Source organism: Lampetra planeri, chromosome 55 (genome assembly GCF_965212315.1).
Source record: "Lampetra planeri chromosome 55, kcLamPlan1.2.h2, whole genome shotgun sequence".
NCBI classification, from domain to species: Eukaryota; Metazoa; Chordata; class Hyperoartia; order Petromyzontiformes; family Petromyzontidae; genus Lampetra; species Lampetra planeri.
This window is the reverse complement of record NC_136161.1, coordinates 4,737,549-4,760,312: the sequence shown is the minus strand read 5'-3', so window position 1 is coordinate 4,760,312 and position 22,764 is coordinate 4,737,549. Positions and strand designations below refer to the sequence as shown.

At 46.7% G+C, this 22,764-nt stretch overlaps 2 protein-coding genes across 4 annotated transcripts; both read left to right on the top strand.

Moving 5' to 3' along the window:
- Nucleotides 1-425: 425 nt before the first annotated feature.
- On the top strand, nt 426-8,662 carry LOC144735533 (uncharacterized). 2 transcript variants are annotated; one of them, XM_078617949.1, is made up of 5 exons: nt 426-1,103; nt 2,733-2,829; nt 4,143-4,226; nt 4,409-4,543; nt 5,193-8,662. In XM_078617949.1, exons 2-5 carry the CDS (start codon nt 2,733-2,735, stop codon nt 6,881-6,883), a joined length of 2,007 nt encoding a protein of 668 aa, XP_078474075.1. In that variant the 5' UTR covers nt 426-1,103; the 3' UTR covers nt 6,884-8,662. The 2 variants fall into 2 exon arrangements, with proteins under 2 accessions (XP_078474075.1, XP_078474074.1); XM_078617948.1 differs by having other exon boundaries at nt 428-990.
- Nucleotides 8,663-12,071: 3,409 nt separating this feature from the next.
- Nucleotides 12,072-21,816, top strand: LOC144735546 (uncharacterized). 2 transcript variants are annotated; one of them, XM_078617979.1, is made up of 5 exons: nt 12,072-12,203; nt 13,377-13,473; nt 14,360-14,443; nt 16,056-16,190; nt 20,504-21,816. In XM_078617979.1, the coding sequence occupies exons 2-5, from the start codon at nt 13,377-13,379 to the stop codon at nt 21,391-21,393; spliced, it is 1,206 nt and encodes a 401-aa protein (XP_078474105.1). In that variant the 5' UTR covers nt 12,072-12,203; the 3' UTR covers nt 21,394-21,816. The 2 variants fall into 2 exon arrangements, with proteins under 2 accessions (XP_078474105.1, XP_078474104.1); XM_078617978.1 differs by lacking the exon at nt 12,072-12,203 and adding an exon at nt 12,214-12,467.
- Nucleotides 21,817-22,764: the final 948 nt, after the last annotated feature.

The following is a 22,764-nucleotide window of genomic DNA, read 5'->3' as shown; positions in this document are numbered from 1 at the left end:
TCACTAACACGTGGGGTGGACTTTTTCTTTCTTTTGTACAATAATGTCTAATTGTGGATTGTATTACATTGCTCTGTTTTTTTATTTTCTTGTTTCATTGTATGAAATGGCAGAGATTAGGGATTAATAAAGTACAACCATAACCAGAATCATCTAGACACAAATCTATTTTATAGCAATATATTGGGGGGGGGGACATTTTGAGAATATTTATTATGTAGTATTTTTATTATTTTATTATTTACCTTCTACGTGACTTTACCGAAAGAACCAAGAAGATGCCCCGTGAAATTTAAAATATTTTACAATTTTGTCATATCGATATCGCCATCGTAAGATCGAAATATCGTAAGTAGGACCGTCGCAACTCGGGGATTATCTGTGTTCCAAAGCGGTTGTATATCGAGGTATGAAAACGGAGGGATCCGTGGCGAGATGTAATGATTCAGCCTCTCGCTGGGAGTGAAGCGTGCCCATGTGCGTTCAGGAAGGGGAGCGGTGGTGCAGCGGTTAGCGCTATACGCTCCTAGTGTGGTGGTGGTGGTGTTCGTGATTGTGTGGTGATGTTAATGGTTGTGATGGTGGTGTCATGGAGGAGTGGTAGTGTAGTGGTTTGTGCGATGCGTTACGAACCCAGCGCCGGTGACGATTATCTGAACCGGTCCTGGGGGCCTCCCCTAGGTCGACTCAGCCTCAAATAAGTCTCTGGTGCGGTGCGTAGTAAACATCGCCACTGGGGAGACAAAGGCGGCCGGGCGTGGTGCTGGCCACCCACCCACTCGTCTGCCGTGCCGGCCTTCATAGGTACTCGCGAACAGCACTTGCCTCTACAGTCTGTTCAGGCTACACGGGGGATCTTTGTCTTTGTATGTTTAGGAAACAGACGGTGCCCGTCTTGTCCCTGCATCTTGCCGCCTTCGTGCGCCTCCTCCCCGAGGCCTCTGCGCCCTCTGAAGAAGGAGGTGTTCCCCGAAACGTCGGTCCAGCACGGTACAGATCGGACACGGACACACACAGAGTGTTCGTATGACGGATGCGTGTTCGTTATCGGTGTTTGTACAGCACGGTTCAGCAGCAATAGCATCACCACCACCAATCACCAGGTATCTTCTTCATTTGCCCTGTGTGTGTGTGAAGTTAAACATCGCCACTGGGAAGACAAAGGCGGCCGGGCGGGCGGGCGGCCTTCATAGGTGCTAACTCGCGAACAGCACTTGCCACAACAGTGTGATGAAGGCTATACGGGGGATCTTTGTAATGTACTCTAACGTGGGGAGTGGTGGCGCAGTTGTTAGGCTACTTACTGCGTTATGCAAGGTCGTGATTATAATATAATATATGTTGGGGGGGACCCCCCCCCCCCCCAATAAATATTAAAATATGCTCAAAATGTCCCCCCCCCCCCCCACAATATATTGCGATAACTAAATAATTTTTTTCTTCTTGGTTCTTTCGGTAAAGTCATGTAGAAGGGAAGTAATAAAATAATAAAAATAAAACATAATAAAATAATTCTCACGACGTTTCGGCCACAACGCAAGCAGCCGTCCTCAGGTGAAGACCAGGTCTGTCGGGGAGACAGCGTCTGAACATTCAGACGCTAAATAATTGCTATGCTATCTAAATAAAAACAACAATTTGCTAAACCTTGGCCACAATATTTGGACTTGTCTTCATATAAATCAATGCGTAGATTTATGTGTATATGATTGTGGTTATGGTTGTACTTTATTAATCCATAATCTCTGCCATTACATACAATGAAACAAGAAATGGTAAAAAAAAGTAACAGAGCAATGTAATACAATCCACTGGTAGACATTATTGTAAAAAAATAATCAAAAGTCTTTCCCATGTGTTAGTGAATTTTCTAATATTTTAGGCAAGAAATTCGTTTTCATATTTAGATATTTTTCTGGGTTGGGACCCCCAGACACCCTGGAAGATTTGGTCCCCCCCAATGTTGACTCCATGGCTACGGCCTTGGCGTCATGAACTACTGGGCAGTGCCAGGCTAGGTGCGCTATGAACTACCGGTCAGTTGGAGGTAGTTGCCCTTCTGATCCAAAGGAGGGCAGAGGAGCGACGCTCAAAACAAAGATCGGAGCGCCGGATGGATAAAGCGCAGGAAGTTGTCACAGTAGGGGGCACACCTGGTGCATCTGCCAGTCATCTCGGTCAGCCAACCCGTGGCACCTGCGTCTGCCCCGTGACCTGCCAGCAGCAAGCCTTCGACACTTCACGTGGCCTCAAGGTGCACCTGGCCTGGCGCAAGCGCCTCGGTGACGCAATCGCCACTGAGCGTTGTGCCTGTGTTTGGATCGATGATAGTGCTGGAGTTCGCGCACCACGCTATGAACCTAGAGACCCGAGTTCGCTTCCCGTCACGGCTAACACCAGTGACGAATATCTGAACCGGTCCTGGGTCTCCGTTAAATCGCCTTAAATGACCGTCGTCATCCATGACAGACCGTACACAAAGCATGGCAGCGCAATACCCCGATCCTCAAATACGAAGGAGACATCATATGATGATGATACACTGCTCCGCTGCTGCTCCTAACGCGGTTGTCTGGGCTTGACCACCCGAATGTGAAATTGTCGTTGTTACTTTGCGTCTACGTCAGCCCGTGCGAAAGAAGAGGAATGAGCACCGGATGCGGTGTAAACATCGCCACTGGGGATGTATATGGCTCACCTGGCGATGTGTGTATATGTGTCTTTCCTCTCAGATGGCTTCGCACGTTGAGTTGCCACTCATCAAACAAGAGAACGATGAGACTCCAAGCCCCAGGATGTATCCTCGCGTGACTATGGAACGTGGTTATGGTAAGATCGCAACGCCTGTGACCGTTATAACTACGGAATGGGCCAAACCTCGGCACATCGTGCAAACCCATGCAGGGTTTCAGTCCCGAGTCATGCTTGGATGTGCAACCGCCATGCATGACGAGTTGTTATGGGGCTGTTTGTTGGAATGAATAGCGTGAATTTTGCCTGTGTATAATTGCATCAATTGCTTACGTCTCTACTGGTTAATTTAGCATCGGTCGGTACACACAGTGTCACTACATCATCTACACCGGTGGTTCTCAAACTTTTTTTGCGGCTACTCTAACTACCCCTTGTTGAATTTTGTCTCAACCGAGCTACCGCCTTGCCTGACCCATCATGGTTCTGAGAAATCGATGTCTGAGTAACGAACATCGATATTTTAACCAATCGTCCATGTTGTCAGGTATCCTAACTAGCTGCTGGTAACTGCAGCGTATAAAAAAAGATGCCCTAAATACGTGCCCGCAATTTTGTTTACACTCGCTGGTTACTCTTGGAAACAACACTGTTTACAATCAGTGCGTTTATAAAGGTCCTTTATATCATCTAGGGTAGCATTTGGATTCACATTTTAGCTTAGTTATTTCAAATTGGCAGATTCATACATGATTATTCACCAATGACTCTCACGTAAGATATAATGTCACACGTTAATAAATCATCTCACGTTACCCCCTGGGACATTGCCACGTGTACCCCCCAGGGTTCCGCTTACCACCCCCGGTGAAGAGCCACCGATCAACATGAGCCATCACTGCGTTAACTGTGACGTCACCACAACTCTTGTGCCGGGCAAGGTGCACTTTTGAGGTCACGTGAAGTGTCAAAGGGTCACTGACAGGAGGTCAGAGACGAAACCCCCGGATATTTTGGGTGAAATGCCTCAGGTGACTGACATACTGCAAGACCTATGCTCCCCACTGTGCCACCTTTGTGCGTTTTAGCCGCCCGGTGCTCCGTCCGTTGTGAGTGCTGTGCTTCTCAGCCCTACGTTGTTGGTGGAGGGGGCGACTGCCTCCCAACTCTCCAAATACCCAGTAGCATAGAAACTTTGGAAGCCCCCATAATCTTCAAGGGACCTGACGTCACGTGTTTTGTGCGTGACATCGGTGGCGTAACTCAGTTCTCCTGAACTGCCCGGGGCTGGCATGGCACAGTTGCCCGGATGTGCTACTGGAATAGTGGTGTAAGTGACACGAGGCATTGCGGCGATAGAACCCTGAACTACCCGGATATATCTGTGGCTCTGCCACCTTCTGGAAGTGATCGTCTGTAAACGTGGAATGTGAACGCGTGTGTATATGCAGAAACGGGCGTCAAGGAAGAAGATGATGGGAGTTTTGACACTAAGATAATGAAGATTGCGGTGAAAACCGAAGTGAAGGAAGATGGTAAGGTCCCTGCATACAGCTCAGTAGAGCAAAACCAAAAATTTGAGCCAAACAAAGGCGAGATATCAAGAATTATAAAAATAAACGGATAAACGACTCTAGCTGACAAGCTTGATTGCATTGTTATGTGCATTTCGTCTCCCATCCATCGAAGACCTTTCATAAAATGTTCTATATCACAGCTCCAGATGTGAATATTGTTAAAGTTGAAGGAGCGGTTGAGAGGACAAAGCAGACTGGGGATTCGCACGGATGTCCGGCCACTCCAGACCAGAATTTCATCGAAGTGGAGTTATCAGAGGAGGACGTTGGTGAAGGTGAGTTTCCTTTGGTCACGTCACAAATAACAGACCTCATGGGAAAACTAGGGTTGCGTTCCTGGGTACGAAATGATCACCCCCTGCAGCAAGATCACTAAGCATGTAACTGGTCTTCTTCTTTCGTACAGCTGCTGTAGATGCAGATCAACAACTACAATTTCACATTCAGGTGGTCAAGCCAGATAACCACGTCAAGAGCAGCGGAGTGTATCGCTGCGATGTTTCCTTCGTATTTGTGGATCGGGGCATTGCGTCGTTGTACGTTGTATACGGAGAGTACGGTCTGTTTTGGATGACCACAGTCGCACACTACTGGAGATTTTTTTAGTTTCCATTTTTGCATCAGATATCCGCATTTGACATGGTTTGTGCGGATGTGGTTTAGGGCGGACTATGAGCTACGTGTAAGAGTAAACCTAAGGGTATTCTGCGTTGTATCTTTCACAACAAGGTGGTGTTTGTTTTGTGAGTTCCTTTGATCTCCATTTAGCTTTCCGAGCTTCATCTCGCATTGTTAAATGTTAAACACATCGATCCAGAAGGGCTTGCTTTACTTCATTGTAATTGGTGCTGTTCTGGCACTCGTTTTTTTTTTATCTTGCATCAGTTAATCGAAATGTCCTTTTTCATTAAAAAAAATGTGCAGCAGGTGAAAGAAAAGAAACGGACCTTCTGTGCAAAGAATGCGGGAAGGGCAGTTGCTTCAAAACAAATATGATGGACAAAGCAGAACGCACCGGCAACAAGAACCGGCGAGCCTGCAAGCAGTGCGGGAAGGCACTTGAAGGCATCGCGTTGTGCACGGCAGTGGCTACCGATGGGAGGAAGCACGTGTGCAAAGAGTGTGGCAAGAGGTTTACAAAGCGCTCTATCTTAGCCAGACACGCGATATCACACACGGGAGAGTGGCCGCACGTTTGCAACGAGTGTCAAAAGGGCTTTGCACAACGTTCCGATTTAGAGAAACACGCACGAACACACACGGGCGAGAAGCCGCACGTTTGCTACGAGTGCGGGAAGGGCTTTTCACAACGTTCAGATTTAGACAAACACGCACGAACACACAACGGTGAGAAGCCGCACGTTCGCATGGAGTGCGTGAAGGACTTTTCAAAACAATCTACATTAGAAGTGCTTGTTAGGACACACACCGGCGAGAAGGTGCATGTGTGCAAGGAGTGTGGGAAGGGGTTTACAAAGCGCTCTGCCTTAACCAAACACTGTATATCACACACAGGCGAGTGGCCACACGTGTGCAACGAGTGTGGGAAGGCGTTTCCAAAACGTTCCGATTTTGAGAAGCACGCAAGAACACACACCGGAGAAAAGCCGTACGTGTGCAACGAGTGCGGGAAGGAGTTTGCCACGTTTTATACTTTAACTACGCACTCCATATCACACACGGGCAAGTGGCCGCACAAGTGCGCAGAGTGCGGAAAGGGATTTGCACAGCGTTCCGATTTAGAGACGCACACAAGAACGCACACCGGCGAGAAGCCGCACGTGTGCAGGGAGTGCGGGAAAGGCTTTTCAAAGCGATCGACATTAGAGGCACACGCTAGAACGCACACCGGTGAGAAACCGCACGTTTGCAACGAGTGCGGGAAGGGGTTTATAAAGCGTTCCAACTTAGCCACACATTGTATATCACACACGGGCGAGTGGCCGCACGTATGCAAGGAGTGTAATAAGGGCTTTGCACAGCGTTCCGATTTTGAGAAGCACGCGAGAACACACACGGGCGAGAAGCCGTATGTGTGCAACGAGTGCGGGAAGGGCTTTGCAACGTGCTATACTTTAACCACGCACGCCATATCGCACACGGGCGAGTGGCCGCACATGTGCGTCGAATGTGGGAAGGGCTTTGCGCAGCGTTCCGATTTGGAGAAACACACACGAACACACACCGGCGAGAAGCCGCACGTGTGCAAGGAGTGTGGGAAGGGATATTCACAACGTTCCGATTTGGAGAAACACGCAAGGACACACACCGTTGAGAAGCCGCATGTTTGCAATGAGTGTGGAAAGGGGTTTGCAACCTTTTATACTTTAACCACACACTCCATGTCGCACACTGGTGACTGGCCACACGTGTGCACGGAGTGCGGGAAGGGATTTGCGCAGCGTTCTGATTTGGAGAAACACACAAGAACGCACACCGGCGAGAAGCCGCACTCGTGCCAGCAATGCGGGAAGAGCTTTGCGCAGCGTTACAATTTGGAGGCACACGCGAGAACGCACACGGGTGAGAAACCCCATGTGTGCAAGGAGTGTGGGAAGGGGTTTTCCCATCATTATAATTTAGAGAAACACTCTAGAACACACAATGTGGAGTGAAAATCTGAATCAGAATTTGCTTCCTCTTGAAGGCAACGGTGAATATTTTTAATAGTTTTTTTTGAAACTTGACAAGAGCTGCGGTACAAAGCACAGACCGCAACAAGGGTAGGGGGGGGGTACAGGAGGAACTCCGCGGACTAAATCGTTTGGTTTCAGGTCCCCCCCCCCCCACACCTGCAGGATTTCAATTGAGGAGCTTAAGTGTTTTTTTTATAGTCCAATTATGTCCGAGTAAATGTACTGGCGGGTTTTTCTTTTTTTTAAACCACGGGTGTTGGGGAGTATATATTCGCCTAGACTAACTACAGGTGCAGGCTTGGGTTAGGCAAAGAGGGCCTTAGGCTTCGATGGTACAATGAACCATCCAAAGAAGGGGGAACAGCTCGACTAAAAAGGAGGGGGGGGGAAAACACAAGCTCCCTCTGGGGTCTTGGGACTAAAAAGGAAATAAATTAATATTTAAAAAGAAAAAGAGATCGTTTACTGGGTTGGAATCTGAAGTAGGACTTGGAGAGGCCCGTTCAGCTTTGCTCACTCTACCATGTGTAATGCGATTGTCGTAAATGGACATTAAAAATACTAGTGCGACTGTGGATATCCAACCCAAACTGTGGATTATATTGTAATTGCCACAGCAGTCTGCGCTCCTTCAATTGAGAAGGAATGGCGAAGCCACACGAACTCTCTCCTGAAGCCATCTCGTGGCCGGCAGATCTCGACATTGGAGTTTAGCTCCTGAACATTTATTTGTTTGCTATTTTTTTTATTTTACCAGGCGTATCCAACTCGCCCTATCCCTCTCCTCCCGTGATCGTTACGAGGGGACAGGCTGGTTAATAAGTAAAAAAACAGCAACGATAATAGTCGAGTTTGGAGGCGATGAGTGGATACTCTGCGTTGTGTTCTGCCCTCCAAAGAATCGGATGATTCCACCGCCAAGGGACACCAGAGGGTTGTGTGACTGCAACTCTTTATTTCAAAGTGTTCTTCTGAGGAGCATTCGTGCATCTGTAATTATGACCAGATGCACAGCAATCAACCCCAATTAACACCATCTCACTGCTCAACCCCTGTATTGTACAATGTCCACCCTAATCTGAATAATGATAACACCTGCTTATCATATACAATACACATTCAACGTATAGCATCTGAAAGATTTAACAAAAACTTCTTAAATATGTAACATTTAACAAAACTGTCTTCTAGAAACATCTAGATTATTTTCTAAATACTGTATTCTAGTCAGCCGCTGTGATAATACTGCACAAATTAAATACTAATATAATAATCCTAGAATGTGTCCCGTGCGTGACGTCACTCCACATGAGCCCCCCCCCCCCCTCATTAATAAACGTAGTTTTTTCTTTATTTTATTATTTTTTAACCTATCTACGTGACTTTACCTAAAGACCCAAAGAATATGAATTCCTGCAGTCACGAAAGCTTTCAGACAATATTTGCCTGTGCAATATCCACCCGAATCTGAATAGGTGCCCTGTACCCTGAATTTATTACTCTACTGGTGGGCGTGGCCTACTGTGCATTCACGTGACTCTATGGGTCCAATTCATGGTCATTCCTTTCATTCACAATTATACTTGTGGTTCATTTACATTAAGCCAATACCGGCTACACAGGCAAGGCCCCACATAGCTACTATAGGGCCGTCCATAAATGACGTCACGCGATTTTGGATGATTTTTGACCCCCCCCCCTTCGTCACACGGCGTTACAAAAAGTCAGACCCCCCCCTCAAATATGACGTCACAAAGCTCTGCCCCCCCCCCCCCCCCCAAATAAAACATCCTTCAAATCGCTTTAAACTATTGTCATTGTAGTGCGTATTTAATGTGGCGCTGCACTCTGATGTTGTAGGAGAAAACATTTATTAAAACGTCTATTTAATTAAGTAGAACGTGTTGTCTATATTTATTAAAAGTTGCGCATGTTGATGTGACGTCACATTTCTCACACATCGTCACAAATGTCTGACCCCCCCCCCCCCAGGTGCGTGACGTCATTTATGGACGGCCCCTTATGTGGACATTTATAGCAGTAGCCAAATACTACAAACGCACAGAGATACATAGAGACCTATGGAGATGCACTGAGACCAATTAAAGACTCGTATCCATTCTTGATTTGAAGCTTTCGTGACTGCAGGAATCCATACTCTTTGGTTCTTCCGGTAAAGTCACGTAGGTAGAGAAATAAAATAAAAACAAAGATTGAAAACTCGTACATAGAGACCCACAGAGATGCATAGAGACCCATACGCATCGATTGAAAACTAATTTCTTTATAACTGCTTTCTGTGTTTCGTTTGTTTCCCTTGCCCTGTGCCTCCAATTAGCATGGTTGGCTCCGTACCATGCGAAAGAAGGTCAACGTACATCTCCATCTCCATATATATAAAAGGCAAAGTTGTGAATATGTGTGTCTGTATTCTTGGTTCTTTCGGTAAAGTCACATTTTCTTGCTGTGGATTTCACACCTGATGATGATTGCTTGTGTTGCAGTCGAAACGTCGTGAGAATTTTTATTGTTTTATATTTGTATTATTTTATTATTTCCCTTCTACGTGACTTTACCGAAAGAACCAAGAATATGAATCCCTGCAGTCACGAAAGCTTTAAATCAAAATGTATGTCTGTTCAAAATGTTTAGCGTACTTCCCGACATGCAACAAACTGAAAATTTGTCATGTGGGTACTTTCCAGACTGTAGACCATGCAAAAATTATAAAAATACACTTTTTTTGTGGGGATGGAGCTCAATAATGCATATCGTTTTTGCACGGCAAGTGAGCTGTGACGTCACATCTGTCACGTGACCCGCGCACGTGGAAGCGTAACGCATTGTAGTGTCGTGGTTAGCGCGCCGCGCTATGAACCCGGCGACCTGAGTTCGATTCCCGCTCACGGCCACCACCGGTAACGATTATTTCAATCGCTCCTGGGCCTCCCCTAGGTCGACTCAGCCTCAAACGAGTAACTGGTGTGGTGTGTGAACATCGCAACTGGGGAGACAAAGGCGGCCGGGCGTGATGGATCCATGTCCCGGGCGAAGCCGGGTAGTACAGCGAGTACCCGACATGACCTCGCTTCTCTCGTCTCTCACTACTCTGCCGCCAATCCCATCTCTACCTCCCCTCTCTCTGTACCCTCTCACTCGCCCTGTGTCCACTCTCGTCCCTGCTCCATTCTCGCTCCCCTCAACTGGAACCAACTCAGAGCGACAATCTTCACTACAGCAACAACGACGACGACTACAGCCTGAAGCTTCCGTTCCTCCCTGAGAACAATCCCCATCTCTCCTCCTCGAGTCCAGCGTCATCCTGATACTGATCCTCCCTAAACCCCACCGCCCAGCTACGACCAGGCCATCACAACCACTATCCCTATCACTACCCCAACCCCTATCACTACCCAAACCACTATCAATACGATTTAAAGCTTTCGTGACTGCAGGGATTCATCTTCTTGGTTGTTTTGGTAAAGTCACGTAGAAGGTAAATAATAAAAATAAAACATAATAAAATAATTCTCACGACGTTTCGGCCACAACGCAAGCAGCCGTCATCAGGTGAAGAACAGGTTTGACGCTGTCTTCCCGACAGACCTGTTCTTCACCTGAGGACGGCTGCTTGCGTGGCCGAAACGTCGTGAGAATTATTTTATTATGTTTTATTTTTATTATTTTATTATTTCCCTTCTACGTGACTTTACCGAAAGAACCAAGAAGACACTAACAATACCCCAACCCCTATCACTACCCCAACCATTATCACTACTCAAACCACTATCACTACCCCGATCACTACCCCAACCCTTATCACTACCCCTATCACTACCCCTACCCCTATCACTACCCAAACCACTATCAATACCCCAACCCCTATCACTACCTCCACCCCTATAACTACCCCAACCCCTATCACTATCACTACCCCTATCACTACCCCAACCCCTATCACTACCCCTATCACTACCCCTATCACTACCCCAACCCCTATCACTACCCCTATCACTACCCCAACCCCTATCACTACCCAAACCACTATCACTATCACTACCCCTATCGCTACCCCAACCCCCATCACTACCTCAACCCCTACCACTATCTTAACCCCTACCACTACCCCAACCGCTATTACTACCCCAACCCCTATCACTACCCCTATCACTACCCCAACCCCTATCACTACCCCTATCACTACCCCAACCACTATCACTACCCCTATCACTACCCCAACCACTATCACTACCCCAACCCCTATCACTACCCCATCCCCTATCACTAACCCAACCCCTATCACTACCCCAACCCCTATCACTACCCAAACCACTATCACTATTACTACCCCAACTCCTATCACTACCCCAACCCCTACCACTATCTTAACCCCTACCACTACCCCAACCGCTATCACTACCCCTACCCCTATCACCACCCCAACCCCTATCACTACCCCAACCCCTATCACTACCCCAACCCCTATCACTACCCCAACCCGTATCACTACCCCTATCACTACCCCCAACCCCTATCACTACCCCGACCCCTAACACTACCCCGACCCCGACCACTATCACTAACCCAACCCCTATCAATACCCCAACCCCTATCACTACCCCTATCACTAACCCAACCCCTATCACTACCCCAACCACTATCACTACCCCTATCACTATCCCAACCCCTATCACTACCCCAACCCCTATCACTACCCCTATCACTAACCCAACCCCTATCACTACCCCGACCACTATCACTACCCCAACCCCTATCACTACCCCAACCCCTATCACTACCCCAACCCCTATCACTACCCCAACCCCTATCACCACCCAAACCCCTCCTTAGCCACTTCCAACTGTTCTGTTACCAGAACTAATCGCATCACCGTCAATCACCATCTCATCTCAATCCTATAATGGAGCAAGTGTGAGTTTTTTTACTCTGTCCGTATATATTTTTTAAAGCCCATTTATTTGGAGCCCGTAACATTTGTGAAACATAAAAAAAAATTTGATACAAAGTTTGGAAAACATTGCATCCTGTTTGTCAGATTTTCATCGGAACAGGAAAGGGTTAACCCTTTCCACATACGTCATTCCAATGACGTGCACACGCGTACACGTCATCGGAACGGAATCGGAAGAAGAATTACAATTAAAAAAAACTTCATCGGTACGTCTTCCGGTCGGAAGTCGTCCCGATGCTCTCAGAAGGCGGTGCGGGGAGGGCGTGTGGCACAGTTTGACGCCAGCTATTGTAGGGTGCGGCGGTCGTGTCGCGACGGTTCTCTGCGGTGAGTACAATGTCTTCGCAAACAACGGCGCTACGCCTCTCTAAATAAAATTGACGGTGTGAGCCGCGCGAGTGCGTGAACGGGGCCCAACCCTGCAACTTGCAGTTGCCTCGGAACGGGAAAGGGTAATGCATAGTTTATTAAACAGACGGTTCGAGTCTTATCCCTGCATCTTGTCGCCTTCGTGTGCCTCCACCCACCCCGCCCCGTGGGGCTCTGCGCCCTCTGAAGAAGGAGCCGTAGCCCGAAACGTCGCCCAGTACGGTACAGGTCCCCCCCTCCCCCACACACGCGTGCGCAGAGTGTTAGTGACGAATGCGTGTTCGTTATTTGTGTTTGTGCAGCACTACCAACGCAGCAACAGTAGCATCACCACCACTAGATATCATCTCTTCAATCGCCTTGTGTATGCGGCTATGTAACTTATAGGTCAACTCGGTCTCAAATGAGTACCCAGTGTGTAGTAAACTTCACCACTGGGGAGACAAAGGCGTCCGGGCGTGGTAATGGCCACCCACCCTCTCGTGTGTCGTGCCAGCCTTTATAGTTAGTTACTCACGAACAGCACTTGCCCCAACAGTCTGTTCAGGTTGTACGGGGAGACCTTTGTCTTTGTGATGTGTAAACATTGCAACTGGGGAGACAAAGGTGACCAACATCACTTGTCCCATTTGTTTTCATAACTATGTGGGTATAGTTGAAGGCCATAGCCATGGAGTCAACATTGGGGGGGACCAAATCTTCCAGGGGGTCTGGGGGTCCCATAAAAAAAATTCACTAATACATGGGATGGACTTTTTCTTTATTTTTTACAATAATGTCTAATAGTGGATTGTATTACATTGCTCTGTTTTTACTCTTTTTACCATTTCTTGTTTCATTGTATGTAATGGCAGAGATTAGGGATTAGAACAACCATAATCATATAAATATAAATCTATGCATTGATATATATGAAGACAAGTCCAGATATTGTGACCAAGGTTTAGCAAATTGTTGTTTTAATTTCCATAGCATAGCAATTTTTTATAGCAATATATTGGGGGGGACATTTTGAGCATATTTGATGTGTATCCCCCAATATATACTATAATTACGGCCTTTGTATAGTTTGTTTTGTATGTTGTTGATGCACATCTAACGAGGTGTCTCTGGGTGTCTATCTCCTCTCAGATGGCTTCACACGTTGAGTTGGCATTCATCAAACAAGAAAACGATGAAACTCCAAGCCCCATTATGTATCCTGACGTGACGGGGACTCATCTCTCTGGTAAGATCGCACTGCCTCTGACCAAATCGTAGTAGTAATAATAATAACACGGCATGCGCCCAATCTCGCCGTTGTGGAAAGCTGAGCAGGGCTTCAATCTGGAAACCCTGCATATGGGACCACCATGCATGACGCATCTATCAGCGACTTGGCATAACTCGGCCTCCAGAGCCACCCTGGGTTGGCTTTGAACAACTTTTAAACTATTAAACCACCTTTAAACGCCCTTTCAAGTGATACCAAAAGAGCATAAATTGCCCCAATTATTTACTACAGGAATAGTTCGTTTATCTCAGTATTAAATGAGAATATTTTTTTTTTAGAGGCACACATACACTCCAACATCAGGGAATCGCAAATGTCAGATTTTTAGTTTTCATCTCTGGTTCTAAAAGTACAAAGTTAACTTCATATATATAAACTACTTTTTATTTGAGCAGTTAATGCCCCACTGAGCTATGTAGCTCTTTTTCAGAAGTGACTTGGCCACAAGAGATAGCTGAACGAAGTGCCTTATCATCATGTGGAAATTGTAGAGTATCCGAATAATCTAAATGCAGTTTCTAAATGTGGAGGGAAAAAATGGAGGACCTGGAGAAAAATCCGCGCCACCATAGGTAGAGAGACATGCAAACTCCAGATATAAAGGTGTCGGGGTCAGGATCGAACCCACGACCTGCAGCATGTCAGGCGTGGTAGTTCACATCTCGCCACCACGGTGCCATTGATCTTGGCGAGGCTCGGATGTGCTACTGGAAAAGCGGTGTAAGTGACACGAGGCATCACGGCAATAGAACCCTGAACCACCCGGATATATCTGTGGCTCTGCCACCATCTGGAAGTTGTCGTCTGTGACAGTCCAGTGTGAACGCGTGTGTATACGCAGGACCCGGCGTCAAGGAAGAAGATGATGGGAGTCTGGGCACTGAGATAATGAACATTGTGGTTAAAAGCGAAGTGGAGGAAGATGGTAAGATCCCTGCATACAGCTTGGTAGAGCAAAACCAATCATTAAGAGCCAAACAAAGGCAAGATGCAGGCAGTCCACGGGTTACAGAAGGTGTTCGGGTCCAGAGAACAATCCGTAACCCGAATTTTTCGTATGTCGGAAACTGAACAATTTTCCCCCAAATTTAAAGAGAAAATACCATAGCTGGGAATAGTTGTGCCTCCCCAGCCATTTTCTCTCAGTACTCACACTGTCGTCCGTTTTATATCGCTACCTCTATCGTATCGCTGTACATATGCTCTGCACCCTATGATTCTTACATTTCATTGAATATCTACCCTAACACTACCCGTAATTAAATTAATGGAACACATACTGTATCCAATTTTTTATGAATACCACGAATCATTTTTATTTTCGTTGTTAACAGAAAGCAGCCACTTCTGAATGTTTGTTTACCGTGCATTAGGCTCGGCCTAGACTTCATACACGTGTAGTGTTGTACACCGAGGCACACACTCTGGAGTTGGAGGCAACACGTTTATTAACAACTTCCCTCACGGGGTAACACTAAACGTAACTCTGGTTCTGTAGTAGGTGATACGGTACTCTCTAGTTCTTTCGGTAATTTCACGTAGATCGAAAAAAAAAGGACACGATGCGGACGCTTGTGTTGCGACTGAAACGTCGTGTTCTTTTATAATTTTTTCTATCTACGTGACTTTACCGAAAGAACCAGAGACACGAAAGCTTCAAATCAAGATTAGGTGATACGAAGACCCGGAGACGATGGATGAGACGTGGGACACAGGCTTGATTTCACAGACGAGCCCCAATCCCTGCTTCCCCTTTATCTTCCTGGTCGTGGCTTCGCCACGCCCTCAGCCCCGCCCCCTACTGTATGAAGGCGGGGCTCTTGGCCCCCGGTCACGTGTCCCTCCAGTACCCGGCGCTACAGCATAGTGACAGTATATGTCACTACACACGCGCACAAGGACAATATAAAGATCCCCCATATAGCCTTTAACAGACTGTTGGGGCAAGTGCTGTTAGCGATCACCTATGAAGGCCGGCACGGTACACGAACACGAGGGGGTGGGTGGCCAGCACCACGCCCAGTCGCCTTTGTCTCCCTAGTGGCGATGTTTACACACCACACCTGGTACTCGTTTTGAGGCTAAGTCGACCTCGGTGAGGCCCATGACCGAATTCAGATTATCGTCACTGGTGTTGGCTGTGAGCAGGAATCGAAACTCGGGGACCATTTACCTCAATCCTCGTAAAGCTCGGGGAAGGTGGCATTTTTGTGGAGCGAGGCGTAAGGTGGGGCCACCTTACACCTCGCTCCACGGTATTCATCCGCAACCTCACCGCGCTGCACTCTTTGCGCCTACGTAACTAACGCAAACATTTCCGCATACTGTGTTGATTTTTTTTCTCCATGATATATGGGAGCATTTCCGTAAAGTCGGAATTCCCGTAAGTCGGGTCTTCCGGAACCCGGGGACTGCCTGTATTACGAATTATAAGGGTATACGGATAAACGACTGTAGCTGACCAGCTTGATAGCATTATCATGTGCATTGTTTTCCCCATCTATTAAGGAACCATTGTGAAATTTTATATATCGCAGCTCCAGATGTGAATATTGTTAAAGTTGAAGGAGACGGTGAGAGGCCAGAGGAGACTGGGGATTCCCACGGATGTCCGGCCACTCCAGACCAGAACTTCATCGAAGTGGAGTTATCAGAGGATGACGTTGGTGAAGGTGAGTTTCCTTTGGTCACGTAACAGAGACAATGCATTGTCTTCTTGCTTTGTCACCAGTCTTATTACAGTCGTGCTACGACTGGAGTCGTGGCTGCAGTAAAATAAATGTCCTCATTGAACTCATCCAGTCAGTACGATTCCACATCACATCAGAGAATGGCTCTTGAGGATGACACAACGTAACTTACTTCTCGAGTACATTGTCAAGGTCTCGCTTGATCAATAATTTTAACTTGCATCACCACATCTACTACCATCCTTAAGGGAAATAATGGTAATCTACGCTCCAACCTATTTGTGAATTGCTGAGCTTTTCTGTGAGACTCTTGAGGAAGGGCAAGTTATCTAAAACCACGAGAGGCCTCGTCAACAAAGGTACACATATCAAAATGGGTATTACAGTGCGAAACACATAATTAAGAATAAATTGAGGAAAATATTTGAGAATGTATGTAGCCATTCTAATTAACCTATTGGGCAATAAAGGAACACAATTTTAGGAATGGAAAATGAGAGATACAGCAATAAGTTATGCTCGATGATCGGTGTATTATGTGGTCAGAAGATGTTTAATAAAAATTGGGCTCGAACCGGTCAAGAATAGCAGAAGGACAGCATAGAGGGATGAAGTGTTGGAGGTATGTTGGGTATGGTTCAGATGTGCTACATAGGGGGAAGGTACCGACAGACTGGGTAGACTCATTCAAGGATATCGGGCAGCAAAATATTTTTCTCTGCCGAAGTTGTGTTTGTCTCCCACGTTGTTTGATGTTGTACTTGGTTATGTATCCTTAAATACCACAGAATGGAGTTAGCATAGCAATAAAGCCGGGGGGTAAATGCAGTTACAGTGAATAAGTGTGATTTCGGAGTATGCAAACAATGTGGGTTTGTTAGTCTAGGACTGCCACTGAGGCTGGACACTGGGCTCCTTTACCCTTTTCCCATTCCGATGACGTACAAGTGTAACGTTAAGTTTTCCTTCCGATTCCATTCCGATGACGTGTGCGCACCAAGTAAAATATTAATTAACAAAAATCATAAACTATCTATGTCAGTACATCATCTGGTTGGAAGACGTATCGAGGCTCCTACAAGGCTATGTGGGAGGCCGTGTGGCTCAGTTTGGCGCCAGTTTTCATAGAGTGGCGGTCGTGCCGCTGTAGTTCTCTGCAGTGTGGTTGTATTCTTTACGTAATTTCACCACTATTTTCGGTGCTATTTGATTTCTTTAATTTTTATTTTATCAGTGGTGCTGAGAACACTGGTGAACATGCCGAAAATGCATCCATCCCAAAAATCAGTGTCTAGTGCACGCGAAGATGTGGAGAAAACAGGGATACCTTCTCGGAGCGTAGCTGGCTCCGCCATTACAGATGATGCTGTGCATGGCCCTCATGAGGCAGGCACGGCCTTTGGGCCCGCTCGAGAATTTGTGCTTGAACACAATACCGACGAGAGTGTCAGCGACATTGAGGAGGCGTCCTGTACCTTTCAAGAAGATGTTGGTCGGAGGAGAGGAAGGAGGTCACGTGGCCATGGAAGAGGTGGACGGCCATTCCCGCCCTCCTCACCCTTGGGGGAGTGGGCCACCCCTACCTATGGCGATAGTGGAGATGAGGACCGAGCCAGTGATGGCGGACAGCAGCAACCACGTGCTGGAGAATGGACAGAAGACAATGCCGGAGTGCGCTTGCTCGATTTCACCGCAGTTCCAGGAATGCAGACACCGGTTCCCGCCACTCCTTTGGGTTTCATTCAGCTGTTTATCACGCGGGAGTTGCTCATGTTTTTCACGAATGAAACCAATTCGTATGCTAACTGTGCCTTGGCAAACAAATCAGCAGAGGAGAGTGCAGGGTGGGAAGGTGTCAATTTGATGGACATCGCAAACTATTTGGGACTAACCATGGCGATGGGCGTTGCATCTCTTCCCGAAATTCCAATGTACTGGTCAACAGGGAAACCCTATTCGATGCCAGCCTTCAGGGAGACAATGTCGTGCAAGCGTTTCAAAAGCATTGGGAGATTTTTTAATTGCCATAACAGCTGTGCAGTGCCTCGCGACAACACAGACCGGTTGCTGCAAGTGCGCACGGTCATGGAATATTTTCAAAGTAAATTCAAGGCGTTGTACGCCCCGAACAGGGAACTATCTTTAGATGAGGCCACGCTGGAATGGAAGGGGAGACTGCCTTTCAAAGTTTATAACCCGCAGAAACCTGAAAAGTATGGCATCAAATTTTACATTCTTGCCGAGGCTCAGACAGGATATGTATTTGATTTTGACATATACGTGGGGATTGAGAAGTCAATTCGCAACATTGTGTTTGGACTTATGGGACCTCTGCTCGATAAAGGCTACCAGTTGTATATGGACAACTACTACAACTCGGTGAAGCTAACAGAAGAACTCTATGAACATGGAGTCCATACCTGTGGCACTTTGAGGCTGTCAAGAGGAGCCCCAAAGGATCTGCAAGCCCTGGCAAAAATGAAGATTCCACGTGACAGCATTCATTTCAGGAGGAAGGGAAATACCTTTGTCATATGCTGGATGAACACGCGCCTGGTCACACTTATAACCAATATTCACAATGCCGACACTCACAACTTCGTTCGGCAACAAAAGGTCAGGAAGAGGGATGGCACTGCACTCCTAAGTCGAATTGAGCTCCAGCGACCTAATGCCATAGCGGACTACATGGACCACATGAGGGGCGTGGTTCATTTTGATCAGATGATCCAATACTACCACTTCACGCGGAAGACTCATAAATGGACGAAGAAAATCGTGCTGTATTTCCTGCAAATGGCACTGCACAATGCCTACGTGTTGTACAAGAAATATAGCACAGACGAAAAGAAGATGACATTGCTCGCGTTCCATGAGGTGCTGTTCAACGCCCTCATTCATTTCGATCCTCAGGAGTGGGCCGTAAGTGGAGATGCCATCCCCCATGCAACCGACCTGCCTCCGGCACTCGTCAGCGCACCCATTACCCCACGCATCAACGTCGCCCGAACCGCTTCCGCCATCGCCGCCACCAGCACCACCACCGCCGCCACCAGCACCACCACCGCCGCCACCGGAGACGAACAAGAAGCAGGGCCTTCAGATGTATCCACCACAAGAAGGCAGCGGCTTGCACCTGGCAGTGACGTGGACGACGAGGCACTAGATGACCCTTCTCCAAGTGCTCCTCTGAAGCACAAAAGGCCAAGGCTTGTTGACCCTTCGTGCAGGTTAACGCAAGTGACGGAGCATGCCATGACCTCCATAATGCCAAGTCAGCGACGATGCCGGGTGTGCTACAGGAACGGTCGGCGGCGTGACACCACCTGGGAATGCAACATATGCAAGATTCCTCTGTGTTTACGGGGAGATTGCTTCGTTCAATACCATTCCCAGAAACAGTATTGGACCCCGCCGCCCCCGTCAACACGGAAGAAAGACACTGCTTCAAAGAGGACGGCCACGGGCTCCAAGAGGGAATTAACCTCTTTGGCTCTCCCCCTACCGATAAGAAATGAAGAGCCACAATATAAAAAATCTACAACCTGAGGTTGTAGTTTGGTAGGTGGGGTGGGGGGTGAATGAAAGAGCTCTTCAAGGAAGAAGGTGGTGAGTACAGCCATACTTTTGATTATATTATTACATCTATGTGTATATATGATTACATGTGTGTTTTGTCTTTATATTCATGCCAAAGAAATGGTATATCTTAGTAAATAACCTTAAGAAAGATAATATATATACTGACATTTACAACTCGTTCTTTTTACCATTGAATATTTATTATTATGTGGCAAAGTTTTATATACCATTTTCTTGGCAATTTAATCATTTATACAATGATTAAAAAAATGTATATATCTTCCAATCTTGATTTACAGCAACAATAATTTTTGTTTACACATAGTATACCAAAAAAAATCAAATTTCGCATTTTTTAAAATAGAATTTTATAGCAATTTCCTTTCAAAATGAGACCAAAATGAGTCCGATATCTTTAAAAACTGCGCTACTACGCCTCTCAAAATCAAATTATCGCTAACCACTTGCCAATTTTTCCTAGATTCAGCGGTGAACGAGACACACACCCTGTAACTTGCAGACGTCTCGGAATGGGGAAAGGGTTAAGATTAAGCGTTCCTTAAGACAGAGTTGACAGGGCGGGAGTTAGAGACGAGGCTACTTGCAGGAGGATCACATAAAATGTTACTGGTTCTGTTTCTGGCGGTTATCTTTTACCTTTCTTGCATCGGTTAATTTAAATGCACTTTTACATCTTTCAAAACATGCAACAGGTGAAGCACAGCAAAGCGAACTCCTGTGCAAAGAATGTGGGAAGGGCAATTGCTTCAAAACAAAGATGACGGACAAAGCGGAACGCACCGGCGACGCGACCCTGCAAGCCTGCAAGCAGTGCGGGAAGGCACTTGAAGGCATCGCGTTGTGCACGGCAGTGGCTACCGATGGGAGGAAGCACGTGTGCAAGAAGTGTGACAAGGGGTTTACAACGCGTTTTAGTTTAGAGACGCACATGAGAACACACACCGGTGAGAGGCCACACGTGTGCAACGAGTGTGGGAAGAGGTTTACAACGCGTTTTACCTTAAGCACGCACGCTATTTCACACACGGGCGAGTGGCCGCACGTGTGCAAGGAATGTCAAAAGGGCTTTGCACAACGTTCCGATTTAGAGAAACACGCACGAATACACACCGGCGAAAAGCCGCACGTGTGCTACGAGTGTGGGAAGGGCTTTTCCCAACGTTCTACAATGGAGGCGCACATCAGAACACACACCGGCGAGAAGCCGCACGTGTGCAAGGAGTGTGGGAAGGGGTTTACAAAGCGGTGTAATTTAACCACACATTCTATATCACACACGGGCAAGTGGCCGTACGTGTGCACGGAGTGCGGAAAGGGTTTTGCACAACGTTCTGATTTAGAGAAACACACACGAATACACACCGGCGAGAAGCCGCACGTGTGCATGGAGTGTGGGAAGGGCTTTTCGCAACGTTCTACATTGGAGGCGCACATCAGAACACACACCGGCGAAAAGCCACACGTGTGTAAGGAATGTGGGAAGGGGTTTTCCAATCGTTACAATTTAGAGAAGCACGCGAGAACACACAATAATATTGTTGATGCAAAAACTATTGTCCTGCCATGTCCGTGGGCGTTGTGAACGGAGAACTAAAGACAAGCCACAGTAGTGCGATTTTGGTCATGCATCCCAAACTGTGGATGATATAGTAAACTGCTGTAGTCTGTGCTACTTCAATGGAGTAGGAAAAGCAAAACGACACAAATTATCTCCTGAAGCCTTCTCGTGGCTAGCTGGCCTCGATGTTAGCATTTATCTCGTGAACATATTTCTGTTCGCATGAATAGAGTTGAAACACAGATGATCAGACGCCAATTTACTGGTTCAGTATATTGCTTTGACGCATACTATTTTTAGAATACGCAATCACTCTAGCCTTCTATTCAAATCCTGAAGACGACTTGAATTATCCTCGATTTGTATGTCATTCTAACCTCTGTTGAATGTGTTTTGATCTGTGACTCCAAGGAATCATTTTCAATAAAACAATGCTTGCATTCCTAATCAAGTGTTTAATAGTACTGTTACAACAGGATGTGCCACCAATAGCAATGAAATGCACCAAAACCTTGCCCATCGTGGGATTCCCAACACGGATTTGACCATTCGCGCTTTATTGAGGTACAGTTCAACCGATCACGTGCACTCTCCCCTGCCATGGCTCAAAATTTCGCGGTTGACTGCGTGATTCCTGCTATACGCGTCGTAACTGCACTGCTCGCATTGACGCTGCCGCGGAAGAACAACACGCGGCGCCATCTTGTCTCCCACGCGGTCCATCGTGGGTCCCAGGCCACGTGGCGGTCTTCCCCACCTCCAATGAGGGAGGAGGAGGCAGCGAGGTTCAGCTGCCCACCGCGATTTGTCTTCCTATCATGTACAATACTGGACACTACATTGTTTTTTTCATTCTATAGGCGACCTCCTACACCTTACGACCTAAGTGGTAACTGGACGACGGTCGCATGTCGACTTTCGTAAGTCGAACCCCTTATTTCTCATAGGAACAATGTTCTTAGAAAACCATTACATACTTTTTAAAAGTACCAAAATTTACCACGAAAATAAATTCAAACAACTCCAACAAATATTTTTTGTAAATTAACATAACTTTTACAAACATTCATTTAGTGAAAACAAACATACTCTTTGGTTCTTTCGGTAAAGTCACGTAGGTATAAAATAAAATTAAAATAAATCACGACGTTTCGGGCGCAACACAGGCGTCCGTCATCAGGTGGGTAAGCATGCCTTCCCACTTGTCCGGTCTGCGTGGAGAAATTGCAAATGTGAACAGAGGTAATGAAATAATAACATTTTATTGCCTCTAATGTGTACGCTTCATTACTTATTCACGCTCTTGGTTGGTATCAAGTCCCATATATTCGGCAGCCCCAAAGATTCTTCCTCACTGGCCCATTAGTTTTTTTTGTGCCAGCCAAAATGAGCCAA

Coding starts and splice junctions, on each gene's coding strand:
- LOC144735533 (XM_078617949.1), top strand. CDS start 2,733: ATGGCTTCGCACGTTGAGTTGCCACTCATCAAACAAGAGAACGATGAG. Junction 4,227..4,408: donor AACCGAAGTGAAGGAAGATG/GTAAGGTCCCTG, acceptor TCTATATCACAG/CTCCAGATGTGAATATTGTT. Junction 4,544..5,192: donor AGAGGAGGACGTTGGTGAAG/GTGAGTTTCCTT, acceptor AAAAATGTGCAG/CAGGTGAAAGAAAAGAAACG.
- LOC144735546 (XM_078617979.1), top strand. CDS start 13,377: ATGGCTTCACACGTTGAGTTGGCATTCATCAAACAAGAAAACGATGAA. Junction 14,444..16,055: donor AAGCGAAGTGGAGGAAGATG/GTAAGATCCCTG, acceptor TATATATCGCAG/CTCCAGATGTGAATATTGTT. Junction 16,191..20,503: donor AGAGGATGACGTTGGTGAAG/GTGAGTTTCCTT, acceptor AACATGCAACAG/GTGAAGCACAGCAAAGCGAA.